Genomic DNA, 17912 nt, shown 5'->3' with positions numbered 1-17912 from the left:
GCACTGATGTTATTGTCCACACAAAGCCATGTTGGAAGGTCATAACGGACCATTCACACTTGCTTTTGTGCTTCTGTGACTGCAGTGTGCAGGTTAAATTAAGTCTTTTGTCAGCTGGGGGCCTTTTCTCCTGGTTGTCTCAGCCCTGCCCCAGCTCTTCAAATACTAAAACCACACGCCCAGCAGTGAGAAAGCGTGCCTTTCGTGTGAATAGCCATTGTTTGCCTGATGATCATGAGTCATTGTACTGGCAGCACAAGCCGGGAGTCAAATGATGTGATGCGGCAGAGAGACTTGCATTGTGGGTCGTATAAAGCTGCGGCAGGAACGTTGGCCCTGGCAGATGCCAACTGTTGGACGCCCGCAGGAACATTGCGTGAATAGTGGAGTAATTTAGTCAGTGGCGACAAGGCGATTAGCATTTTGAGTGGATTCACCGTCAGCTCGGCCCGTTTGCAGGGCAAATTTGTGAGTAGCCGGCAGAGTCTCTCAGTGGTCGGGTTTGTTTGGGAGGAAAAGGTCACGTCTGCGTTCAGAGCCGTTTTGACAGATTTCACACTTTTACAAGTGGCAGCACAAAGAGGACGCCTTGGCGTTAACCACATAACTGAGGAATAATAAAAAGGTCTTGTGAAGTCGGTCCGTCAACATGGCCCCATTTGAGACATTCAGTAACAGAGGGCAGTTTTTTTTATCATTTAAAAAGAAAATAATTATTTGGGGTTTTTTTTATTGCTCAGCCAATTCAAAAACATTCTGCTGGAGGTAAAACTCAAAAGGCAACGCAAACGTCTGCACACGTAACGTAACATAGCCTCTTGATTTAAGTTTCTAAGATGGTGATCTTTATCCGTTACCTTGTTGGTAAGGCAGCTGAATTGCATATTTCACATACACTGATGAATTCAAACTGCTTTAAGAAGAATAGCTTAATAAAATTACGACTTTCTTTTTCTCTATTTTAATCATCGGCGTAGAGGGATCTTATCCGACACGCTTCCATCTTTGATCCTTTGCTCCTAATAAGCTTGATTCATTGTGGCATTGAAGTCCTCTCCCCTATGAAGCAGGCAGATGGTGACACTCGTGAAAAAAATCTTCAACTGAAAGACTGAGCCAGGAATCTGCAGGTGTGTGTGTCTATGGGGGTGGGGGTGTGTACTGAGCCTGCACACACACATTTCTCTGCCTGCTTAGTGACTGGTGATTTACAGCGCTCCAAACCAGCCTTTTTTATAGATTCCCTGTGTGCTTCACATCCTGGTTGAGTATTTCAAGGAAATATTCCATCCTGATGATAGAATTTCCTGCAGTACAATTTGAGATTTTCATTTATTCATGAATAACTTGAATGTAGAAATGCTGGGTATGAAAACGTTCATCAGCCAGTTTTGTTGCCCCAAAGATTCATCTTAAAGGTGGCAGGGGGTCAGGCTTTATTAAAAAGGATTACATTGAAGTTTTGACCATGTTTTCAAATTAATCCACTGTTGGGATGAGATATATGACAGAAAATAAGGAAAGAAATTCTCTACCAGGTGCTATTTATTATTCTATTATCATTAATTTTCATGAGATACATGATCAAGGACAGATAACCCATTTCATACATTATCAACCAATATTGTATTCGCATTATGAATTGTTATCGGGCAAAAAAGTGCTGCACCAGTAGTTGGTGACCTTCTTTTGAGGCTGTGATCATTTGATTCATATGCAGGAGCTGTAATATGAGGCAGTGTTCATAGTTTTCTCAAGGCTCATCTGTTGGATTTAGCTTGTGTTGCATTAGGTTTGACATCCAGTATCTTGCATCGGGTTTTGGGTTGGTTGGGTTTAAGAAAAGATGACAGCTTCTTCTCCAGGTATTGAGGATGTTTCAAAACTATTTTATCCTACAAAGAGTTAACTTTTAGCTGATCACTTATTTCCGAAGTCAGCACAGGGGACAGATTAACTTGTCTGATTTGTCACTGGCTGCCCTTCCCAACACAACCTTTCCATTACTCCGGTCTTGGGATCAGCACCAGGAGCATACTGTCTCGTGACCCCCTGAGGCTGGGTTTGTGTCTCTCCCTGGTCTTAAACCAGGGATCTGTCTGCCATGAGTAAGGTGCATGCATTAATCACTACAACATGGAGCCACTAGGATGATAACATCTTACTCAGGCGGCTAGAAGGTTGAGGAGTGTGCCTACTGGTGATATGAGGCTAATGAACTAATTGGTCATTCTAAAGACTGAAAACATTTCAGTCAGGTGGGAGACAAACTGCAGAACTTGTATGGCTAATTCGTGTTAATCAGAATTACAGAAACTCATACTTGGTATCGGTTCTCTCGCTTTATCACTACCCATAGGATACTAATCTCTGCACTGAGAAGATTTAACCCCAGAAATCTCATTCTGCACACTAAAACAGCAACTATTATTTTACCCAGTCAAACACAGATCTTTTTTATGTCTACTTCTCTGCAAAAATAGTCTTTCCCATCAACCAAGATAAGAATTTAATTAGCCATGTTCGGCAGCCATTTGAGGAACTTAAGAGACGCTTTGATTTGAGTGTTGTCTCAGTAACTTATTTGAATTTCCTCTTACTGCTGGCATCTGAGCTTTGAAAGCTCTTTTGTACACTTATAATTAGATGTTCCTGATCTGAAAGCTGAAAAACTAGATGTGCCTATTCTGTGTTGTCCAGGATGATGGAATACATGAGCGAGGTCTCTTTTTTGGACTTGTAGTTTAAAGGCTTCTGCATTTTTCTTACAGTGAACATCAATTATTCCGATGACTATTACTTCATCTAGTTTTTTCTCTGTTGTAATATGTGGAAAATGAAAATATCATGCTGTGCTTCTCTCTGGGGGGCATGTGGGTCATGCTGAAAGAATGCATTAAAAATGTAATTTGAGAGCTGGTTTTCCAGAAATGCGTGGCTTCTGCATACACATTACACGGTCCAGATTTTGCACTTTTTGTCTCAAATAAGAAGTGAAGACTGATGGTGCAACAAAACAACAACCTTTCAGTGGCCAATAGCTTATGAAGATTAGCTCATAACCTCTCAATGTCCACCCGATTCTGGAAAATCTCTTGGGACTCAGGTTAGATTGCATTTTAGCCACATGCCAAACAAATATAGTTTCAGAAAATTTAAATATTTGAAATTTCAATGCTAAAAATAAAAACTCTAATTAAAAAGTAAATGTGAATCTGATCTAACTTCCGGTCTTTGGCTGGTCAATCAATGCATCTACACACCTCATATTTCCCTTCCAGGTCTTTGATTATATGCCTTCCAACACTACAGGGTTAGGGTTCCCGCCCATTCACACCTCTCACTAATATGATCCAGATCCATGCTTCTTCCATTTGCAGTTCTGTGGTTTCTGTTAGTGCACAAACATTGAGCTAAGACTAGCCTGAATAAAACTTGGTGCGGATGATTTTGGATTTCTGGGAAATGTGACTCGTTGCACCTCCTAGTGCTTTAACATGGTATTACATGAAAGTGCAACCCAGCCTAGTTTTAACTTAAGGCGATATCTCTCCAACACAACACACATACGTCTCAGACAGAATGCCATAGCGGTTGTTTGACATGCTGTTAATACATTTTGCTATAGCTTTAATGCATTTTCACCTGAATGCATTCTCTGTGATATAATATCTACTTTTACTAAAAGTCTTATTTTTTCCTTCTCTTTCAGAGGCCAGTGATACAAAATGGGAGGCAAGCTCAGCAAAAAGAAGAAGGGGTACAGTGTAAACGATGACAAGGCTAAAGACAAGGATGCCAAAGCAGAGGGGGCCTCAGCAGAGGAGAGCGAAGCACCGAAAGACAACAAGGACGGGGCTCCAGCTGCCGGTGATGCTAAGGAGATAGCTAATGACACGGCAGCCAAGGAGGCGCCAGCAGCTGATGCCGCGGCACCCAAAGAGGAGGAAAAGAACGCAGCTCCTGCCGCAAAGGAGGCAGAGAAACCTGCCGCCAACGCTGAGCCCAAAACGGAGGCGCCCAAGAGCGCAGAGCCCGCCAAGGCCGAGGAGAAACCAGCCGCCCCTGCCCCGGCCAAAGAATCGGCCCCGGCCGCGAAGGAAGCCGAGGCTAAGGCCGCGGCACCCACCCCTGCAGCCGAGAGCAAAGATGAGGCCGACGCCAAAAAGACTGAGGCCCCTGCGGCACCAGCAGCCAAAGCCGAAGCGGCCCCCGCTGCCTCCCCCGACCCCAAGCCTACAGAGGCAGCGGCAGCTCCCGCCCCAGCAAAGGAGGCCACCCCTGCTCCTAGTTCAACACCAGCCGCCGAACCTCCCAAGGAGGCAAACGCCACAGAGGCACCAAGCAAGGATCAAACCGTAGCAGTTCAAGATTAATGGACAGCCACTTTTCGGAAATGAAGAAATAAATTACCTAACTCAACAACGATGAAGATTAAAAAAGAAAGAAAGAAATTTACTAGTCCACCCATATTATGATAATAACAATAATAATAATAATTGTAATGATGAAGATTTGTTGATCGAGGAGGACTGAAGCAACCACCTGGAGAAGTTTCCCACCGCTGCAGATGATTATTGCTATTATTATTGTTATGTTTTATTCTATTTTTTTTCTGCCGTAGTATTTGAACTTTGATACGAGTGTATGTCGGCCATACGCCTCGCCATTTATCCGCCATTCCTCTCGCTCATACAGTCCCACAAAGTTTGGCCTGATTCCCACGTCAGCCCACAGAAGGCTCCTGCATTCGATCTGTGGACGTCTAAATTTTGGGGTTCTGATGGAGGGAAGGGGAGAGGTTAAGAAAACACCTTACCAGCTGGACTCAAGTCGAATCTGTCCCCTCTTCGGCTCTCCCTCTTCCTCTCATCCTCCTCGTCAGAATATTGTGATTTTGGCTCTGGCCTGGTACCTCCAGCTTTTCAGTGCTGTGGAGTCGTGGTTGTGGTCGTGCGTGATTGTGTGTGGTATTGTCGGGTTGTGTTGCTTCCTATTTTTCTCTCTAAAAAGATCCCACTTTCTTTGAAGAGCTTTTACTTGGAGATTCATTGTGAGGACTGGGAATTTTCAGGCTTTCTAAGGCATTTTGCAAGGTTGGTAAAGGTGGGCTTTGCAGAGAAAAAAACAACATTAGACATTAAACAGTTGTAGGATTTTTCAGATAAACTTCTACATTTTGTACTGAAACCCTTAGCTATATTGTTAGTAAACTAAGTGGGTTTTTTAACATTTGTATTGCTTAGATAATCTGCAAAGCCTCGCTGAAAAGATCTCTAAAATGTTCTTAGAAAGTTCAATGCAAGCCTCTCGTCCTCGAGCAAAATCTGAAGACAAATTAGAGTAAAAATTATCGTATACGTTTTTTTTGTTTGTTTGAAAAGACATATCTTTTGCTGACCTGGGTGAAGTAGACAGTACGGTCACATCTTAGAGGTTGTTTGAACTTGCTTAAAATACCAAGAAGGTGATGTTTGCTCCTTCATGGGTAGAGCTCAGTTAGTGAATGCTCAGTTGTGCCTTTGTAACCTAAATAGACAAGACTGGCACTCAAACATCCTGTGATTGTCTGGAAGACAAATCATTTCCTTAGCGAAGGTAAAAGGGCGTAAAACTGACTGCAAGACACACTTTCGATTCAAGTATTAGCAGCACAATATGTTTCTGAAAAAGTCAACAGTGGATTCTTTTACTTTGAAATAAAATTGTTACATGCTCACATACAATCTCCTGACACGGAAATTTCAACAGTTAAAAAAGACACTATCCAACTAGTAGAGCCGTTTCATATTCAAGTTTAATGGCCCTACCAGAGCAAACCTTACAGCACTAAAGCAGTCTGCCCTGTTGAGCAAACCTCACCCTTTTGGTATCAAAGCAGTGAAAAGGCCTTAAGCGAGAGCGCTCACAATGCTGTTTGACCCAGGTCTGATTTACTGGGTTTTGAATCAGTGTAGCTTTCCACCACTAACAGTCTGATACCACTGAAGAACAGGCAGGAGGCAGGATTTCAGCAAACGATCAGAGCCATCAGCAACCAATTCAGTGTAATATGGTCCATATTTCTAAGGCTGGAAGGAAAGGCCTTGCACATGGAAGGGAGCCTCTGATTTAGTCATTATCGCCATTCGTGCATTTTCCTTTACTGTTTGGAAATATAGGTTACATGTATGTACATCTGTGCAGTGGTGGAAGGAAAAGTACTAAAGTACACCTTTGATACATTAAAAACTAGCAATATTGATAGATGTCTCCACCCAAATTTATTTTTACTGTAAACACCAAGCACACTTTTGAAAACACCCAGCTTCCACCGCTTGAGGAACTTTTTTTAAAAGCCAAAACACTTTGGTGTAAAACCGTAAACAGTGTGAGACTTTGAAAGGATCATGATATCTTTGGTCATGGCAGTGGAGTCCTGCAAACAAAAATAGCTTGGGACTAAACTTCCACAGCAAAACTTTAGGATTCCAGCAAAGGAGAGACTTAGGTTGAGTTGCGATGGACAAGGGGAGGACGATGTAGCATAGAAGAAAGTAGAAGAGACATAAATGGCACGTGATCCAGTGGGTATGCCAACAACAGTATGCATCAAATATGACGTCTTACCCAAGTGTATTAGAACCACATTGCACAGTGTGGCTCAAATTGCATGTATGGAGACCTTTAAGGGTTTTTAGTGGGAGTAATCTTGCACAGAGATGGATGCTTAGAAAGCAGCAGTTGTGGTATTGACTCCATTCTTGGTTTTTCAGTCGTGTTCATCACTTGTGCGAGTAGGACATGGCGGTTGTTCGGCATGGTGTTAACTCCACCCATCCTCCGCTACTAATGAATTACCTGGTTAAAAAAGTTAAGGTGACATTACAGCGTTTTACAGAGCTGAGCATCCTTAAACTCTCAGCAACCAGCAAAAACCAGCCCATTCAGATTCACACATGTGCAGGTTTACGGTGATACTGAGACAGTTCTAACTTGCCACATGTGGACGTTTAAAGACCCCATAGCATCACTTTTAAATGCACTGGTTAAGTGTAACCCAAATCTCTGTCTTGTACTAAACCTGTGTGCATGTGCGTCATGCTGCTTGTGTCTTTAGCACAGTGCAGTTATGCAGCACTCTCAGTGCAAACTAGTGAAAATAGAATACACCGGCCCAGGAAAGACAAAGGAGGGATTTTTATCATTGATACTACAGTAGAAACATTTTGATGATTATCATATGAGATGAAAAAGGAAGAAATGACAGTGAAAGAAAACCAGCAGGACAGATGGAAGGAAGAACGTGAAGGACAAGAAAGCTCAGATTTTAGATTGTACTTCATGATGAACACAGTGGACGAAGTAGTACGACTTTATTGAGCTAAATGCTTTTGCACAAAACAGTCAAGTAAGGTACCAGCAACCCAAAATTGTGCTTGGCTTATTCAAACCAACATTCGTCTTTCCACCTTTGCATGTATGTAAGTATATGTATATATATATTTAGTCATCTCAGCCATCCATCTGCCACTTTTCAGTTCCATCCATGTGACGTTCAGCGTTTTCCTCCCAGCACTCGTCAAACCGTAGCAGAAACAAACACTCGAGGAGCGCCGCTTGTCACTTGGCTCAGTTTTTTCTTCCTCTCTTGACTCAGTAACTTGCATGTCCGTGGTTGGGTGAACCTGTAGTCCTGTCTTTTTGGTCAAGTGGAAAAAATAATAATTTTTCAGTCTGCATCCATGGCAACTACAGTTGATATTTTCATCCCATGTTTCATCACTGCTACTTCCACACCACACGTTCAGACAAACAAACAAAAAGATGATATGGAAATTGATGCATTCAAAATTATATGTACTTGTATAAATGGTGGAACAGTAATAAAATGTACTAAATTGACTTGAGGATTCTGTGCAATGCAATTTTATTCAAATGCACTCCAGACACATCAGAGTCACACCTGCCAATGAGGCTGATACGTTATTGTTACATAGTAGCATTTGAACAAACAATTTAATGCAGCGTTAGGACTATTGTAGAAGAAGAAATTAAAAAGTGAAAGTACATTTGTGAATGTGATAAAAAAAAAAAGGTCAGTTAAGCCATATTTCATTGTTCGACTGACAGAGTATCTAGTGATTCTAAACTTATCTCAAGCTATCCTCAAGCAAGCTTAGAAAGTAACACTGATTCTACGTTTTTAGGTTTCATAGGTTGGAAATTACATCAGGTATCTCTGTGATACAATCAGTTTAGTCTGAAGACTTTATATGCATCACAAACATGCGTTCACTAGAACTTCTCAAGCCTTCAAAATGATTTCAGGATTTCTACAGCGATAACATGTTGATCTTAATTGTAAACAAATCCGATCTGACTATTAGTAATGCACTATTTTAGTCTTTTTAGATTTCATATGTTTATTGAACACAACAGGAAATCACAGTCCAGAAAATATATAAATGGTGTGTGCTAAGGCAGGCAACTCATTTTACATCGTGGGCCATGTACAGCTCAGATGATTAAAGTACCATTTCTGTTTAACTACACATTTCTTTTCTGACACATGTCAGTATAAGAAAAAGAAGACTGAGTTCAACAACATGTCTATATTACAAAGAAACCCTGTTGTAGTAAAGGTAAAAGCAGTGACTCATTGGGCCTAAACTGAAAAATAAATGTGTAAAATTACAGAAAATTCTGATTGCTGATTGGCCAGACGATCCTGTAATTGGAGCATTTTTGTTAATTCACAGAAGATTTTCTATTTTTATTATTGATTTATAAAATTGATATTTCCATAGCACATAGTGAAAAAAGCAGGACCATCTCTGTCATTGAATTGTTTATTACTTTATTGTAGTATGAAAGGCCACAGGTGAGGTCTCCTCCTTCACATGTTCCAAAGCTGTCCTTTGGCCTGGATTGGAATCTTCACCTGGGCAACTGTGGTCCCTGGTCCTTATGTTTGATACCCCTGTGCTAAAATATCCACTAAAAGCTTTGTAGAGGTGTACCTGCCTATAAATAAATCCATATTAAGTCAGGTTAACGACTGCTGTCCTTAAGCCACATGTTGATCACAACAACTGTCACAGGACCTTACAGGAAGCATTAGAGGGATGCACAAAGGTAAAAAAGGCCACACATGTTTAAATACACAAATGATCCAAAGCAGCGAATAAGAATAAGAAATGCAAAAGTGCAGACTGTTGCTACTCTCCATAGCAAAAAGCATCTGCAAGGGTCAGACCGAGAACTCAGCATGCAACACTGAGAAAAGCACTGGAGCAACATCTGCACAAAACACTAAAATCTGATGGTCAGTTTTTTATTTCTAGGATTATTTATATCGTTATATATAATCACTTGTGTTGGACATCAGTATCAAAAGGTTGCCAAAGAGAAACTCATGTGTTCTTCACAAGTTCTTCTGTTCGCCTCTTGCCTCTATCACCTTTTCCCATTGCAGGCAAATCTGAGCAAAGGCTCTCACTGCATGTGCAGCTTCCCAAGTGTTAGACAGTAAGACGAGAACAGAATTATTTTAAGGAAGTGTGAAATTTGGGTTTGATCAGTGATGGATGCACCATCCTCTGAAGTCTGTTATGAAACAGACTGTTTACTACAGCACAGGCAGGAAGTCAAATATAATAAAAGTCTATAAAAAGACAAAATATTACTCATGAAACGAGTTTTCATTTCAAGATGTCAGTTTAGGTGCTGAAACCCCATTAACTGATATTTTATGACCCAACGGGTGAGTAAGAGGAAAAGAAGCTAGAGCAACAATTGCAGTGAAAGCAGCTTTTGTGGCCTGGAGGGCAAAACTGACCAGGTGAACCATGTAAGCTGTTGACTGCGTGAAACATTCTGAATGCTTTGTTTTGGCCTTTAGAAAGAAAGAATAGAAGTCAGATCTTTCATTTCACCGTTTCTCACAACGAAAGCACAACTCTGGATTTGTAAACAGAGTGAACACGCTCATCATACAAACTCTATAAAGGGTTTTATGGTCCCTTTGTTGCACCTCACAATGCGAGGCACATTCAATCTGAAAACAAGGAGCAACGTTATGGTGCGCCTTTCAGGAAATGTAAACCAGCACTGACGTGTGTTCTAAAAAGCTGCTACGGGGACGTAACAGCTGGTTTTGTTGAGGTTGAATGCAGCCCAAAGCAATTTTCAGTGTCACTAATGCAGCTTTTCTGTTTTTTTAACCTAGATCACTATGGCAACTTATGCTGAAGACGCGTGCATGTTACAGTCCAGTGCAATTCATCATTCAGTTCAGTCCTTCTAAAGCAGATCTCAGCAATCAGTAGCCTTCCTGAAACACCTGGGAGCTGTCACGTTCAGTTATTTTAGAGCATACAAATAAATGAAAGGTCAATGATTACACCTGGACATAAAAACTGTGCCTACAGACGTACAAAAAAAAAAAAAAAAAAATCCAAAGGAAAGTTTGCATAATTTGCCAAAAATAACCTTTCAAAAATCTGGCACATCGCTCTCTAACAAGAGTCCCGCTTTTTCTGTTCGTGCACACTTAACCCTAAAATCGACCTATTTCATCCAGCTCACAGGCATTTTATTGATAAATTAGTAGAGTAATCAATCAATAAAGAGAAAATTCACTGTCTAAATGATTTCACATTTAAATCATTTACACAATCTGTGATTCCAGAATCCTAAATGTTCTGATTTCTGTCTTTGTTGTAGTTTTAGATGAAATATTTTCGGAGTTTGGTCACACAAAAAAGCAAGTTCAAGATTCCCTCTTTGACTCCAAATGGCAGGATTAAAAAAGGCTTTTGAATAAATAGCTACACATTTATAAAATTCTTAGCTGAGCACACAATGTGAAGCTATGTCAAGGCTCACAGCTTGAGCACGCTGTGTGTCGTTCGAGCTGACCGAGTTCATTCAGATAACACCAGGCCCACCTACATAGTGTCTGTGGGGTCACGGCACTCCCACTAAGCAATAATTCCACCCACCTTATCACGCAGAAAAGAAAAATATTGATGAGGTACCTGAAAGAAGTATAAAGAAACCAAACCCTTGCCCACAGGTAATGATTGATGTCTTTATCTCTTCCTCCTTCAGAGGGAGCGAGGGCTGTAAATCAAAGGCTTAATATCGCTGCTGTGATTTACACCTGTTCAGATGCCATTTCTCACCTTCCGCGTGCCTTTGCTAAGGCCACAGCAAGGCTAGATAAGGTGTACAGAAATAGGAACTGCATGAGACTGGCTTCAGAATGTATAAACCTGAACCTGAAAGTTCTCTAAAAAAGGTCAAAATAAACACATTTTACATGGACGAAGTTTTGGTGATGGTGATTGTTTTGAAGGTGGAGAAGGATATTAATTTATGTACTTATATTACTAGATGATCAGATTATTTTATGCCAGGTCTGATTGGTTTGATAGCATGGCAGAAAGAGAACGTGTTCCTTTGTGATGTCAGGCCACAGCTCCAGCTGTCAGCTGTGAAGACCCCACCTGCCGTTTTGATCCCGATTGACAGCCAATCAGACGGAAGTTGGCCTATGACACAACAACAGCCTGCTCATGACCTGATATGGACTATTCAGGGTGTTGGTTCAGATCAGGAATAATGGACAGAGTACAACCCTTGAACAATGTGAGATAATGTGGGACACCTGAGATAGGACAGCTTCCAGTTTCCCAGCAGAAAGTTGTGTAAACATCACAAAGCAAATACGCAATGACTTTTTTCATGTAGGTAGGTGCAGGTTCGCATTCTTTTCCCCGGTCTTGGTAATCAGCACCGTCTTTCCTGCTGACATCATACGAGTTGTGAAATATGGCAAAAACTGATTGGAAACAAGGCGCAGTTCAAGGTTTGACTCCATACCCTCCCAGTCTGACACACACCATCACAGCAGACAGACAGGAGGAAGAGAGCAAAGACAATTTGTCTGGGGTGAATAATGATCTAAGGGTCCAGTATAAGCTAAATAAGGATTATTTTAGTCATGAAGGGTGATGAGAGCACACAGGAGACAGAGGAAGGTCACAAAGTAAACAAATGATGACAAAAACAGAAAATGGCTTAAAAACGCAGAAACCAAAAGTAAGATCTGACAAAAGGAGAAGTCGTTCAAGAAGTTTAATTAGGAAACGGGGCGTAGGTTAGGGCTAATCGCAGAATGAAGCAATTACCAGCAGGTGAAAGAAATCTGAGAGGATCACACAATCCTGAAGGAGAGAAAAAACAGACCCGGATACCAGCGTATCAGCACGGCCAAAATTTATCATGCATGCATGTGGAAGTACCCTCTCTGGATTCTACTAAAACTAAGTGCACTTCAGAGCAACTTCACATTAATTGATTCGCAACTGCCAAATTCACAAGTAATTACTGAGCTGTTTATGCATAGCATGGATGTTTTCATTCTCTGTTTGTCTGCTTTTGCTGGTGAAATGAAGGACTTTGCTGCATTAATATTCAGGGGCTTTATGCACTGAACAAAGACAGATTCCCAAACGCGACAATCTTTCTGCAGACACTGTATAAAAAGTAAGAAATTTACAAACAGGGCAGATACGGAAAGTGATGGTGGTAAGGACGGCCTGAAACAAGCAAAAGTGGTTAGAGACCATTAAGCTAAGGCTGCATGCAGAGAGCTGTACAGAGGGGAGGTAATGAAGTGGCAGCTGAGAGTCGCCAGTGCCAGAGTTATCGCAAAGTTCATGACAAGAGTTTGAGAAAGACTTAATATGCATGTTATTCTTCTGCCCCGTAGTGATTCTTATCCAGATTGTTTTGGTGTGAATATTCAGTATTAGTGGAGATACTGTGTATAACTGTCAATGTGTGCTGTGGCAGGCAGGATGCAGGACCCAACTGCAGGACTTTATTGCTGGGAAAAACTTTTTCATAAGAAATAAACCTCACAACAAACAAACCAAAACCTCAATCATGAAAACTAGAAGCTAAACTGGACACTAGAAACTACGAAACATGAGCTAAGTAAGCAAGTAACTGTGAACTAGCATTTCTGCAGGGACACAAAGGGAGAAACCACAGCAGGGGAAGGGTACGAGAGAAACACAGGACTCAAATACACAGGCAGGACAACGAGAGGATGGGGAACAGGTGGTAACACAGCTGGGACTAATCAGACCTAATGAGACAAAGGAAGCAAAGCAGAATACACTGACAAAGGAATTAACATTGACTGTCAAAGTAAAACGGGAAGTATAACACAGAGACGCTTGACACTGAGACTGAGACACGACTGACTGGAAAGACAGAGGGAACATGGAGACACAAGTGACAAGGCGTGAGAAAGGCAAAATAACAGAAACCAAAATCTAACTAAAACTAAAAATATAACACAAGCAGAACCAAAACCCATGAATTACAATAATCAAATAATAGAAATAAAGCCCACACAAAAACACTGGGTCAAAGACACAGTACTGTGACAATAACTTGTATGTTGAGAAACACCAACTGTTCTGATGTTTGCTGATGATGCAGTGACTGTTTCATCTTTTGTAAAGATTATTCTGCACATCCTGATGAGTTTGTGTCCGTTCTCAGCCGTGTGGCAGGAATCGGACCCAAAGTGCACGACTTGGAAGACAAAGCATAAAACTCAAAACAACTTCACTGCTGAGGGCTTGCAAACATAACAACCGTAGGAGCAGCGACTCAGGGAAGGACACACACACACACACACACGGGAACAGGCAATAGCAGGAACTATGCTGAAACTAATAACAGGCTACTGAGACAGAAGCGGCAGAAGTGAACACAGTGCACACGGGATGATAGACTATCAAAGTAAAACAGGAAACGAGTAACACAAACCTGAACTAAGACATAGAAGCTTAACACAAAGACAGAAGATAAACACAAAGGCAAGACGGGGAAACAGAGAAGCACAGCAACAGAATCAGAATAACCTCATATAACACTAGAAGACTAAATAATACACAATATAGAACCAAAATACAAGATTATCCATAATACATGAAATACCAGAAAACGCCTAAACAACAGTTCAGGGGCCACGGAGGTTTCCTGGGTAGTTTCCTTCATTTAAATACCAACAAAATTTTTAAAAATCAAAGATTTCTAATTTTGGAGTGAACAGCAGGGTCATCAGAAGCTAGGCTGGGCGTTGTTGTTGACTGTAGTGAAGCTGTAAATGTGACTGTCCTGGGATTGAAACACACGTGTTACTCATAGGAGAGGATTGCAGTAACTGTAGCTGTGGATCCTGTGATAGTTTGAAGTGACCTACATTTGTTCTTTATTGTTTTTGTGTGGTCACTATTTGAACTTTCAGCTTTACAGTCCGCTGTTTTTTTGCTTTCTTTAGTTAATAAGAATAAACTCAAAAGGATTTTAGACACAAACCATTACTTTATGAGTCCTGAATGGTGAGCTGAGGGCAAGTAATCCTTAGTGAGTCACCTCTTAATGATGAATATGAGCTCCACCGATAAAGACTGCTGTTTACTCATCGTAATAATGGGAGTTGCTGCTGGCGTGATCCCAGCAGTACATGGTGTCTAAATGATATCGAAATTACTTTAAAGGCCACAATATGCCACTATTTCAGAAATTATCTCAACCCTAGGACACTAAACCGCCCACACACACATTAGTTCTTTGTTCCCCTGGAATAACAGCCTCTCAACAGTCGGATGCATCCTGACATTTCTATTTCAGTTTTTATTGAAAACACTCGCAAAGCCAAGTCTGTCTCTCTGTCTGTCAGAAATATTAAAATGCTCAGAAGCAGAAGCTCTGACCTTTACTGTGTGGAGCGAACCAGAACCCCACACACACACACACACACACACACACACAGAGATTTCCTGTGGCACTAACCATTGGCTGCAAAGCTTCAGAGGCTGCAAACTGCATGAACAGGGAACAATGAAGAAAAAATTCAGCTTTTGTCTCTGCTGCTATTTTCTCTCAAAATCTGGTTCATCATGTCTGTCAGGGAAAAGAGTCACTCATGCAATAATTACAGAGGTAAAAAGCTGACATTCTGAGGACTTCTGTCTGCAAGTGTCGATGTGACATCGTTATGAGCTGAAAGTAGAAGGTGTGTCAGTACAATAAGAACAAATTTGAGAGGTAAAATCTGACGAAACAAGAAACATCAAAAGTTTAAAAAGCACAAAATTCATGTTATATTTCAAATATTAACTCTATCACGGTTCCTTGTGTCACTTTGTTCAGGTTTCCTACAGCTTAACTTAGATTTCAGAGTTAAGCTCATAATGCTCTAAGACTCCTGGACCAGCTAAACAATCATCAAAACTAGAGAAAACCTCACCAATGTGTTAGATTATTGCTGTCTGCTTTGTTCAAGGCTTAATTTGCACAATAATATAAAAAGTAATATAAAAAGGTGTTTGTGTAGGTTCTCAGTCACCCAGGTTATGGAGATATAAGGAGTTTAGAAACCAGCTGGACTTCTTTAAGTTTCTTGAAGAAGTTCCACCTCTCACCCAAGGAGCTCCTTCAGTTCTAAGACCAAATTGTGGAGAGTCCCAGGTTTATAAAGCCATAATGGGAGTTGTGCCTTCTTTCCAAGGATATAAGAAGGTCTTTATCAGCATTCACAACAAGCGATTCTATTGTAAGTCAGGCCGTTGTTCAAAGTCTGAAACACTCTCTGCACCACAGACTCTGTGCTTTGAAACACTTACAGTATTTGTTCAAGACCCAGTTTTATGCATTTCTCCATTTCTCTGCTATCTAGCAAGCGTTGCTTATCAGCTCTGAGCAAACTGGTCACTATAGTTACAGACTTCAAATTGCATTGTTAGAAAGGTCTTGGCATTTTTAAAACATTTGAAAGATTGATGCAAATATTAAATATTAATTAAGAATTTACTTTCGGGTTAAATCGATGCTTTCTAAAACTGCTAAAGAAACTACAGGAAGACTTATTTTAACCACTAAAAAAAAATCAAGCACCTAGCCATGCAGTCTGCCATTACAAACATTTGTGAAGGAATGAGTCACTCTAACGAGCTCGCTGAATTTGAGTGTGGTACTGTAATTGGATGACACCGCTGCAGCAAGTCAATTTGTTAAATCCCTTCCCTTTGTAGATGTCCCACAGTCAATCATATGTAAGTGGTATCATTACGAACTGGATATGTTAATGAACCAAAACAACTCAGTCAAAGTGACAGACAACATGAAGTTAGAGACCCGGGTGCTGACTCAATAACTGCAGTGTGCTCACGGTGTGGGTCTCCATGGCAGAGCAGCTCCTGTAGCTGTGTGGTCTGTCCACACTGTGCAAGTCTCGTCACTCAGCACATGTTTTGGAAATGCCTGCAGAAAATAAACCCTTATCCAACAGGAAGAGAACCTCTACATTGATTTCAAACACCACCAGGGCATAAAAACTGCACATATGGAATCACAAGTACATTTCACAGAGTTTTGCAGTGTGTCTGCTTCATGTAAGGCTGAGTCCAGACACTGTATCTATGTATCTCTATGTATGTGGCTGCTCCCACCTTAAATATATTTCATACTAATAAAAGAAAACAGTCACTTACCTTCATCTTTACTATGATGTGACGTATGCCCACTGCCACACAGCTGGAACGCTCATTAACATCAGCTGGGGACAACAGTATACAGATGTTTTATGATCACCCTCCATGTAGTAAGTGGCGTCTTATGAGGAGGCTCGAATAAAGGTTTGTTTCAGTGGAGCTTTTAGGAGTTCTTCTGTCTGCTGGTGGCTCTGAGTGTTTCGGCTCCACGATGAGACACAAGGACAACTCAGCTGCTTCCAGATAAGGAGACAAAATAAGTCTGTGTGAGCTTAGAACATCAGAGATGTGTCCTATATAGATTTCTATCAAAGATTCTAGAGTGATATCATTTTCTTTTACAATGTTTTCTCCCCGTTTTTCTGTACAGGGTTAAAAATGTACCAAGAATCAAAAGCTTTCTTTGTTTTCCATCACCTGCACTGCTGCCTAACCACAGGTCAGAGTGTGAGGACACGCTCTCATATCAAGAAGCTGTGAGTTTGTCCCTCCCTGTCGCTCACGTGGATCCTTTTGTTTCTTTCCATCTGATGCGACTGTTCTTTGAAGCCTGTGTGGTGAACTGTGCGAGCGCTGGTTTCAAAGAGTTTGTGTCATTTAGCTCGCTGACTGTGAGAAGGTCCTTACCCAGCCTCAATCGCTCAGCGTTTCAAAGCTAGGCGTGTGGGGGAGGATCAGAGAGAGAGAGAGAGACATGGAGCTAGATGGAGGCGAAGCTTTGTGGAAGATCAGTCAGATCCTCTTGACTGGTAGATGCCCACATTCAGGGGACCTTGGGACCAAATGCACCAAATCTGCCGGCACTCGCCTCTGTGGCTGTCGGGGACAATCTGCTACGATGTTTGTCGCCACACAGTCGTGTGATGGTGATCGTGTTTTAGGCTCAGGGGGGAGAGAGCAGGATGTCATGTAATGTTTAGGAAATGACAACTTGATATATTTCACTGGTGTTGCTTTTTGGATGAATATGGAGGAGTTACATTGTGTATTATGACAAAAGCTATACTGAAATATGACAGCCAATCAGACAAACAGAATCTGGCTCACCGGGAATAGTTTACTGGACACAAAAGGTCTTTCTTAATGAAGTGGTAACTCCAAATGGCAGCAAGTACTTGCAAGATTCAATTTTCATTTAATTTAGCACGTGTGTGTGTGTGTCTGTGTCTACCATGTTTATATATCCTTGTGGGGACCAAAACTTAAATGTCACTATACTTGTGAGGACCAACAGCTCCATATGGGGACAAATTGCCCGTCCCCACAAGTTTGAAGGTATGTCTGAGACTCAAAATGTGGTTATAGTGTCAGGGTTACAATTAGATTAGGTTTAGGGCAAGGGTTAGGGTT

General features: G+C 41.2%; 1 protein-coding gene across 1 annotated transcript in view; it reads left to right on the top strand.

The window, feature by feature from the left end:
• The window catches only part of basp1 (brain abundant, membrane attached signal protein 1), a 49027-nt gene extending 41138 nt beyond the window's left edge, over positions 1-7889 (top strand). The window contains exon 2 of the mRNA XM_085253833.1: positions 3713-7889. Coding sequence (XP_085109959.1) covers positions 3729-4376 — 648 coding nt within the window. The 5' untranslated portion in view covers positions 3713-3728 and the 3' untranslated portion in view covers positions 4377-7889. The remainder of the gene's footprint in view (positions 1-3712) is intronic.
• The last annotated feature ends 10023 nt before the right edge of the window (positions 7890-17912 follow it).

This window comes from Mchenga conophoros, linkage group LG18 (genome assembly GCF_057382185.1).
Source record: "Mchenga conophoros isolate Kocher_MC1m ecotype Shallow Benthic linkage group LG18, M_conophoros_male_GT1.1, whole genome shotgun sequence".
Taxonomy (NCBI): domain Eukaryota; kingdom Metazoa; phylum Chordata; class Actinopteri; order Cichliformes; family Cichlidae; genus Mchenga; species Mchenga conophoros.
This window is presented reverse-complemented; position numbering and strand designations above follow the sequence as displayed.